This window comes from Mobula birostris, chromosome 2 (assembly GCF_030028105.1).
Source record: "Mobula birostris isolate sMobBir1 chromosome 2, sMobBir1.hap1, whole genome shotgun sequence".
In the NCBI taxonomy this organism is placed as follows: domain Eukaryota; kingdom Metazoa; phylum Chordata; class Chondrichthyes; order Myliobatiformes; family Myliobatidae; genus Mobula; species Mobula birostris.
In genome coordinates this window covers 43,961,502-43,971,962 of record NC_092371.1, presented here as the reverse complement: position 1 = coordinate 43,971,962, position 10,461 = coordinate 43,961,502, and the positions used below count along the sequence as shown (strand labels likewise).

General features: G+C 38.7%; 1 protein-coding gene across 1 annotated transcript in view; it reads right to left on the bottom strand.

The window, feature by feature from the left end:
* Nucleotides 1-379: 379 nt before the first annotated feature.
* Nucleotides 380-10,461, bottom strand: part of LOC140210552 (cadherin-like protein 26) — a 35,471-nt gene continuing 25,389 nt past the window's right edge. Inside the window, exons 11-14 of the mRNA XM_072279605.1 lie at nt 8,824-8,904; nt 5,847-5,930; nt 3,641-3,730; nt 380-586 (exon numbers count right to left, since the gene is read on the bottom strand). Coding sequence (XP_072135706.1) covers nt 380-586; nt 3,641-3,730; nt 5,847-5,930; nt 8,824-8,904 — 462 coding nt within the window. The remainder of the gene's footprint in view (nt 587-3,640; nt 3,731-5,846; nt 5,931-8,823; nt 8,905-10,461) is intronic.

Genomic DNA, 10,461 nt, shown 5'->3' with positions numbered 1-10,461 from the left:
AACTTCCTGTATAATTCTCCTCACTTGTTTGGTCTACTGCAGAAATTTCCAAAACGCTGGACTAAATATCATTTTGGTTAATTTTCTAAGATTTGAATTTGCTTTTTTAATCTCATGATCAACCAGTCGTGATAATCTAGGAAATCCAGCAGAAATTCAAATATATGAATATTCCATGGTATTGCATAGAGTTGCCTTAGAGGTCACAATGAAGTCATCTTGGTTCAATGTGCAACCTTGTTGCAACATGTAATAATGGATTTGAATACAGAACCATTGAGAAATATCATTTTTATCTCAATTCAAATGTCACAAGCTGAAGTTATGCAATTTAATTAGGTATTGGCTGAATAAAAGGCATTGAAAGCACAGCTTTGATCTATTCCTGTTGACTTAAATGTGGATTCTTATCTTGACATACTTTTGCCAGTGTTTTAAACTTTGGTCCCAAATCATTCAAGAAGCTTAAGCTTATGTTATCTTCAATCCTGCTGATGGAATCAAGAGTTAGCCTACTTGATTCTTCTCCTTCATCGTCATATACACAAGGCTTATAGACAGCCTCTATAATTTCTGCATCCATGTCCTAGAAGTAATAAAAATCAAACTAGATATCACTTTGTTTATGATTTTGTATGATTTTCTAAATCATAAAATATTATCTTAAATCAGTATCAGTTCTAAAAATTAAAATCTGTGTTATTATGAACCATGAACTCTTCCATCACAAACCCTACAATTAAGCTAATAACTTGAAGAATTGAAATGCTTGTTTTTGTATTTCCAGGGTGCTTGTGCATGGAAATTGGTTTTCTTCATTTTTTCTCTATAACCTAGACATTATGGAGACCAACTTCTCCTTTATATCTAACAGATCAATGTTAGTAAGGCAGCAGCCAAATTAAAGTTTCACAGTGAACCAATTTTGCAGACCCAGTAAAGATATTTGTTCTCTGATAAGGAAAAAGGTGTGCTAAGTTATGCCTATTTGGAATCTTCACTGTTAAAGACTTAAGTTGGTAAGGTTAACCAAGAAACTAGAGTTGGTTGCAGTTAAGCAAAATCAGGGTGAGGAAAAAATTAAAGGCTGTAAATTCATTCAGTAAATGCAAGGTCACCATGGAAAGTGGGCACAGAGGCAGATATTCCTATCACATGGTGAAGATGGTGGGTCTGGTTGTGATCAGTTGTGATGAGATGGATATGGGATGGATTTGCATTGCAACAAGTAAAACTTGGAGGTGAAAGACCCAAGACTGCCTGTAGCAAAGGATGGGTGCAGAATTTAAAGGAGACGCACTTATAGACACTTCCATATTACCAGCTCTCTACATTGAACTTAATCTGTTAGGTGCATTTTAGCTTGCTGTGAAATGAACTTTGAGTGTCATGAAGACATGTTTCTACACAAATATTCTACTTTGCTTGGAAGTGGTGTCAACCGTGTGTTTTACTGTTTCTATCAAGGCACCAAACTGCATAAAGTAACTTAAATCTGACACCAATCTGACATTACAGAAGATCTATGCAGATCCTATAGGCATTTGGAAATCCTATTTTTGATATAAATTCCATTACAGATTGTACAAAAATGATCCTCGAGGCAAGTGATTTTCTAACACCAGTAGTATAGTATATTTTCTGTTTCTCATCATCCCTTAAATCAAAAATCCTCTGTTTTTTACCATTATCAATTATTTTCTTTTACTTGCTATAATATTCTCTTAAATAATGGTCATTTCTGATAAATGATAAACATATATTCTAAGGTATTATTAAGATAACTCCTGCATTATTATCTGCAAGTTCATTAGGTGCAATTTACTTATCTGGAGAGGAGTTTGCAGGTGCCCAGATTGAGATATATGTACAGTATTATCGTTAGCAATGGATAAAGGGACAGAAGACAGGAGGGTGGTTCATGGTTAGCCTTTATTTATGAAGGGTTGCAAAGAAATGCTTGAGAACTATAGACCACTCAGCCTAACATTATAAGTTACTACAGGGGATTCTGGAGGCACAAGAATTGGCATTTGGACAGACAATTGCTTAGTGATAGTCAGTACGGCTTTATGCATGTGAGATCATTTCTCACAAACTTGAATGAAGTAACCAAAAAATTCAATGACAACAGAGCAGTAGACATACTGTAGATTTCAGTAAAGTCTTTTTTAAGTTTCTGAAAGGCCAGCTTCTATGGAAAGTTAGATCACATGTGATCTAGGAAGAGCTAGCTAACTGGATACACAATTGGCTTGATGGTAGGAAGCAGGAGGTAGGAATGGTGGACTGTTTCTCAGACCTCCAGTCTCTGTGACTAGTGGTGTTCCTCAGGGATCATTTGCCATCTATTTGAATGACTCGGGTGAGAAAGTACAAGGGGGGGAGGGAACGTCGGCTCAGACCATGAGAGGCCTGCGTCGGGCATTTTCATGCCTTACAAGGTGCAGATTGGATGTCTGTGTGGGGCGCCACTCCTCGCACAGACACTAGAGCAATGTGGGGTTAAGTACCTTGGTCAAGGACACAAACATGCTGCCAAGCTGAGGCTCGAACTAGCGACCTTTGGGTCACTAGACAAACGCCTTAACCACTTGGCCACGTGCCCACATCTCCTCCATTTCCCAAACACCCATGCTCACTCCATCTTCCTGCCATCTGAGCAGTGACATAGTTCCTCTTGTCCATACCTACCTTCCCATGAGTCTCCACATCCAATATATCATCCTCTGCAACTTCTGCCATCTCCAAAGGGATCCTATCACCTAACATATCTTTACCTCACCCACCCCGCCCCCTCCATTTTCTGCAGGGATTGCTCCCTCCATGATTCCCTTGTCCACTCATCCTTCCCCACTAATCTTTCTCCCTGCACTTATCCCTACAAGCAGCAAAAGTGTTACACCTGCCCATTCACCTCCATTCAGGGCTCCAAACAGTCCTTTCAGATGAGGGAGCATTTCACCCATGAATCTGCTGGCATTGTCTATTGTGTCCTGTCCTCCTGATGTGGCCTTCTCTACATTGGTGAGACCAGTCATAAATTGCGGGACTAATTCGTTGAGCACCTCCGCTCCATCAGCCAAAAGCAGAACTTCTGGGTGGTCAAACATTTTAATTTTGATTCCCATTCAACATGCAGCATGGTCCATGGCTTCTCTTGTGCCAAAATGAGGCTATCCTCAGGATAGAGGAACAAAACCTTATATTTCATTTGGGAAGCCTCCAACTTGAAGGCATGAATATCATTTTTTTTTCCTTCTGTTAAAAAACCTCCCTCTCCCTCGCCTCTTCTTCCATTCCCCACTCTAGCCTCTTAGCTCTTCTCACCTCCCTATCACCTCCCCCTGGGTCCCTTCCTTCTTCCCTTTCTCCCCGGTCCTCTCTCCTCTCCTTCTTCTCCTGCTCTTTACCTTTCCTACCAACTGGTTTCACTTATCTCTTACTAGCCGTTCTCCTTCCCCTCCCTGTATCTTTTAATTCTGGCATCTGTTATGTGTTGCTTTGGATTTCCAGCACCTGCAGAATTTCTTGTGTTTATAAAATGTTATTTGTACTTTAGTTTCCTGTGCCACTTTGAACATTCTAGAACAGAAAGGAATGTTTTGGATAACGGCATAATAATAAAATTTATTCTTACCATCCTTTCCCTGGCACCCCAATCTTGTGCCCTGTTGAAGTACAAAGAATCCTTTGAATTGAATACAGAACTTGCATGTGATGAATGGTCCTACCAAGAAAAGTAATAGTTTAATTTAATTGTCCAAGAAACTAAAAACATTTATTATGAATGCACTATTACTTCATCCATTGAGTGACAAAATACTTTGTGCCTACGTTGTAGTTAGGTTCTTTTGGTCTCTCACCCTCCTACAACATGCTATCCTACAGGAAGCCCAGCCATTCTCCCTCCTGCCTTTACATTCCCCTCCAGCAATAAATCTGAGGTCCTATGACTATGACTCACACCATCTTAATCTGCTTTGATTGTTTCTTTCCAACCAATCCAAAATTCACCAAGATTCATTCTACCCCTTGCCCAGTTCCACCTGATCCCTACTTTCTTTTGTGTTTCTCTTGCCTCATTTTGTTTTAAATCAGACCTATTTAGTTTCTAGATTCCATTCATACTACACTGTTGCATTTTCAACTTTTCTGCTGGATACCCTGCTGGCTTCATGGGAGTGGTCTAACTTCAGCCAAAGAACCTACGGCAATAGTTGCTCTTTTGACCCTTACTGCATTATATTTTGCATGTCTTTCTTCTGTTCCCCCTTGTACATCAGTTGCATTATTTGTAGACCTGGGGCCCTTTGAGCTGAATTGGCCTTAATGAAGATGGCTCCTATCTACATGCACTTACTTAGGGTAAATGCATGAGACTGAAAGAGTGGAGTACTTGCCTTTGTGGTTTGAGCAGTGAGACATAGGGGTCCTTAGAAGACAAATTCGCCTTCGATTGTGTTCTACTGAAGCCCAGTCTAGACCACCCTGACGGTCTTAGATTTTATTTATTTACTTGGAGGTAAAGCATGTTAGCAGGCTCTTCTGACCCAGCAAACCCACACTGCCAAATTGCACCCATGGGACCAATTAACCTATTAACCCGTACGTCTTTGGAATACAGGAGGAAACCCATACGGTCACGGGGAGAACATACAGTACAAACTCCCTACAGACAGCAGCTGGATTAAACCCATAGTATGGGTGCTGTAATTGCATTATACGAACCACCACACTACTGTGCTTCCCTAAGAGGCAAAGCATGACTAAACCCTCACCTCCTACCTGACCAGGTGAACATTTAAGTTTATAAATATCACATGCTCAGAGTAATTACAATTACTACAAATAATTGAAGAAACATTTATAATGTTGTAAACAGATTAAAAGACATTGACAATATTAATATAAAATAGGTAAATTACTTTTTACTTTTCTCCTCCTAGTCTCTGGTCTGGGTACCCCCACTGAAATGCCTGGAGTTTTCATTCCCATGTTGGAAATTTTCCAACTCTTCAATCCAACTTTTTCCAATTTTCAACATGGAGACTAATGATGAAATGAGATGTTGGGCGGGCCAGTGGTTTTGTGGAACCATGGAAATTCATTACTTGGCAATCACTTGATTGTCCATGGTTCCCTCAAAATTGCTGGCCAATGAAATGAACTTCTACAGAGGAAATTATGGTATGTAGGCCCTGAAAATGTATGGAATTCCTGTGTATTCGCACTGTAACTTGAAAAGGAACTTGGAGCTCAGTGATATGAACATGAATACACTTGCTATACTATATAACTTTCTAAATTGGCATTTTTGGGATGGTATTCCCTGTAATTGCTAAAGGAAGAGATGGGGCTTTCCTGTATTAGGATTTCTCAAATCTTGAGTCTTGAAAGGGCCCAGCAAAACAATGGCAAAGAGAGACTTGGTTAGAGCAAATGTAACTTCCTGATAACCAACTGCAGTAATCACCTGTGATTCTAAGCCAGGGTTTAAACAAAGTCCATTAGTGGGGCTGGGAAAAAGAATGATCTCCAGTGGGAACCCAGCATTTCATTCCATGATCACTGCTCTCTTCGTTAGGCAGCACCCTCAGTATGCTCAAAATATATTTTCAGAGTTCTAATGCCTAACCTATGAGTAATATTGATTTCATATCCTGGGCACTAATTCATCTGACCCAGTGTCAAGTATTAAGGTATATAACTATATTCATGCTGATTAGAGAGTATGCACAGTTAGGCCGAGATCGAAACTTCTATTCTCCACATTTTGCAGCCTATGTACAATATATTAATATTTCTTTAACAAAGGATCAAACATCAGAGTTAATTGTTCTTACCATACTCTGCCTGTTAGCCAAACCATACATGCTATATCTTTGTGACATGTTATTCATTCTTAATCTGCCGTCTCCATAAGTATTCTACAATTACAAGAAAGATGAATAATTTAAAGTAAGTTAAAATAATCAAATTAAATAACATTTAAAAATTATCAATGCTTTACAATGTATTAGCTTGTTCCTTACTAAAGTAAACAATGATTATTTAGATTTCTAATGGTGACTATGCCATAAGCCAAGAATACGGTTATACAAGTTGCATTTTAAGTTGTGCTCACCAATAGGGCTACTTACCTGTACACCTTCACCAGCAACCTCATGCTAACTCAAAAATGCCTTCCTTGTCTATAATTTCAAGCTGCTACTCTACCAGGAAAATTTTGGTAAGTATGACCGGGAGTTGCTTGGGTTGGAAGTCCACCAGACCTCGGGGAAAAGAAACAGCTCCTTAGGTCCTGAAGACTAGAAAACCTGTTACTTAACAGCTTGCTAGGATGAGCACAGGAGGTCCAGCAACACTTCAGTAACAATGATGATGATTCTTCATCTGCAGCCCAAACACCAAAGGGCCACCCTAAATGTAAGCCAAGAATAGAGGCAAATGTCTTGTATGAGGAGGTAATCAGCACTAAGAGGAAAGAACACGTTGAAGAATTCCTCAACCATGGCTTTGTCCTTCATTCCATACTACAGCAAACTATTCAGTGCAGGCACCCTACCACCCAAAACACCAAAAAAAAAAATGTCTGTGATGGACATTAAGCCCTTGGACTCTTTGTCTAAAATGCCCAACTTTGACAGAGGAGTGCAGAAATGCCATAATCATAACCATCTTCAAATAAAGAGACAAGTCCAAATGCAGTAACCATAGTGGACCTGGAGTAAAATCCATTCAATATGTGAATAAACCCAGAATCTACCTTATCAAATCACCTTTATATGATAAAAGTCAAAATATGAATCAGAGTGATATTTCCTTGAGAGGACAGTGCAGACTTGTAACACTGACAAGCTAAAGATGCTGTGACCAAGCACAAAGGAGCAATTACATCACTAAAATTACCGAAGATGTAATTGTGTAATGAAGATACAGTGCTGTAGACAACCTTTAATAATTTGCAAGATTGAACACCTCCAAACATGGGAAAAGACTACTTTGAGTAATTGCCAGGCTGAGGTGTGTTTGAAATCATCTTCAATTAAAGCTGAGCCTTAGGCCTGAAAAGTTAACTCTTTTGATTTTCAAAGCGGCTGCCTGAGTATCAAGGCAATTTTAGGAAACCAGTATCTGAGGATTGAGGACATTACCAGATTCCAAGTATAGTTAATCACTCAGCAGCTACTGGTCTCTGGCATAAAGGACTCCAAAATTCATGACCCTCTGCAGAAAGAAATTCATCCTAAACTCATACATAAGTGGGAGTCACTTTATCCCATGGATGCCTTGCCTTGACTTAGATGTCCTCCACTTAAAAAAAACATTATCACAGCACTCTACCAGCTTCCTCAAAATCTTATGCTTTAATAAGATCTATTGGTGTATTTATGAACTGTAAATGGAATAGGCCGAGTCATAAGACATTCTGTGGATTCAACCCATAAACATATTGTATAAGTAAATTGGAATAAGATGTGCAAAATTCTTTGCCATACTATGGATGTAATCTTCACCTACAATGCAGTTGAACCAAGACTGCTCTCCTTTTTCTCCTCTCTCTGCTCTCCTATTTCCCTCTCTTCCTCTCTCTGTCCTCAGCCTCCCTCCTGCTCTCATCAACTCTGCCCCCCATCCCCCGCTCCTCCTCCTTTCATCATTTATGTTCGAATGCAGAACATTCAAGATGGGAATGTTTACAGAACATTGAAGAATCATGCTAAATCTTTGCTGTCAATATTTCCTCAAGTTTCCATGACCGCTGGTACCAAGTTTTGTTTATTTGTCAAATAAATTTGCCTGTATTCCCAAAATGTCAAGGAGCTAGTGACTGGTCTGATCATGCTCCCCTCAAGTGACGAATCTACATTTGAAAGAAATCAAGAGTTTTATTAAACTTTAAGTTCTCCAAGAAAAATCTTCCTGAATAAGTGAACTGCAGTCTTTAAGGATTAGTAAATCTTCCTGCACTTTACACATATTTTCAACTTTTACTACATTTCCAGCACAGAATCTTTCAATTGCAATGGTTAGGAACAAAGGAAACTATGTATCAATAAGAATGTATTTGGAAGCACTGGGAGCCCTTTATTAATGAAGAACTCTGGGTTTGAAGGGAAACCCACTGCTCCATAAACACAGCCAGCATCCTGGGAAACTGAGGTCAGAGCAAGCCCATGCACCCTCATATATTCTACTGAAAGAAAAGTCATGCAAGTTCCTTTTCTTGGAGTGTAGAGCATCATGATTTCACAAAATTGTTGCTATTAAGAAATGGAGACCATTAAGCTTGCCAATCTGTACCATCTCTATGTAAGATTAATCCGACAGCACACTTCCCCAGTACCGCATTTTTTTTCCTTTCTGATGCTTTGCCAGTTCCGTTTGGAATTACTATAATTGAATCGGCCTCTGCTGCTACCTTTGGTACATTCCAGACACAAATCTCTTACTTCAAAGAAATGTTTCCCCGATGCAAAAATTGGTTGCTTGGTCAATCAACTTTATTCAATATCACTAGATTTTGACTCCTCTGTAACAGGAACAGGTTGTCTCTCTATTTCCACTTGCCTTCTTTCCTGAAGTGCTGTTCTCTGAACTGATCATCGTGCAATAGCTGAACCAATATTTTATAATGATCAGATGGCCAGCACCACACACCTGGGTCTTTAAAGAACCAATCATAGAATGAAGCTAAAGAACAATTTTAATTATATTTTGCTCTGTCATTTAATTTGAGACCTTCAGTTATGTGTTTACTGCCATTCTACCAAAATTAAATGAAAATATTATAAAGCAGTGATGAGTATTTGTTCTTACCAAATTGCTTCTAAAAGACAATGCTCTTGAATCATAGGGATTCATTTGTCTTATTGTCCCATTGACGTTGGATTGCATCCCCTAATGTGAAAAGAAATCATGTTCTGTTATGAAATTGAAAGCAATCTATTGTTTTGGAAAAAAATTGTTTAGAAATAGTAGAATGAGAATTGATCATGGGTATAAAATCACATTTTTTCACAGAATTTCTAATGAAGCCACAAAGAAGATGGAAAAGTACTGTACATTGACGATATTAAAATACCAGTCCACCCACTAGGCAAAACTGTGCAAGTGGACTTCAATGTGTGTAAGTGAGATGCTGTCCAATTTGGATCTGGTAAAGACAGATGAGAATATTTTCAATTTGATAAGAAGCTGGGAATTGTAGAAGAGCAGAGAAATTTAGAATAAAAGTCTCTAAAAATTAGTGGCAACTATAAATTGGTTAAAAAGATTAATGAAAATATTGGCCCTTATCTAAAGACAGAATATTAATGTAGAAATTATATTACAGATCCATAATGCCTTTGTGAAACCTAGATAATCATATATTACTGATAATTTAAAAAAATAATTATTCATTTCTGTGAACTACCACCTTTGGGACACTCGGCACTTTAGCGGTGCCATATTAGCGGCTGTCTTGGATTATTGAATGTTATTCTATTAATACTCAACACATTTTAATTCACTTTTTGAAACAAATGTTATAGAGTAGAAAAAAACAATCTTAACTGAACCAAGTAAATTTCAAAGGAGCACAGGAATCAGCATCTGATGAGCCACGTATTAACCTTTCAGATAGTGGATTACCACAATTTTGATGTATTGTTTACTATAATATTTGATTTGCATTACAACAAAATCAATTATTGTTGATTAAGAGAAATTCATTTCAATGTCTGCCATGAATTTACATGGGGAGCAATTATCTCAAGCTACATAAGTTGAGAAAATGATGGACGTTGAGGAATTGGGACAAATAAGTTGGGATGTCTTGGGCTACTGAATATACGAAATACCAAAGACGAGGCATTAACAATCCGAAAGTACATTTAAGAGCTAAGTTTCCAAGGCCTGTCCAAGTGAGAACTCAAACCTTATGGGTAGCTAAGGAAGAAATTACAGAGGTATTTACATCAACCTACATGGGGGTGGGGGGCATGGTCACGTAGTGGTTAGCACAATGCTTTATAATACCAGCTACCTGGGTTCAATTCCTGCTGCTCTTTGTAAGGAGTTTGTATGTTCTCCCCGTGACCATGTGGATTTCCTCCAGGTGCTCCGGTTTCCTCCCACATTCCAAAGATATACCAGTTAGTAGGCTAATTAGTCATTGTAAATTGTCCCATGATTAGGCTCAGGGTGAAATCAGGGGTTGCTTGGCAGCACGACTCAAAGGGTCAAAAGGGCTACTCTGTGCTGTATCTCAATAAATAAATAAATAAAATCTTTAGCCATGGGTAAAGTTCTGGTAAATGTTGAAGACGGCCAATGTTGTACTGTTATTGTATTTAAAAAAAGACAGCTGAGACAAACCAGGAAACTGGAGGCCAGTGAGCCTGACATTGGCAGTAGGTAAGTTACTGGAGGTGATTCTGAGAGACACATCGTGCAGTATTTGGATAGACAAGG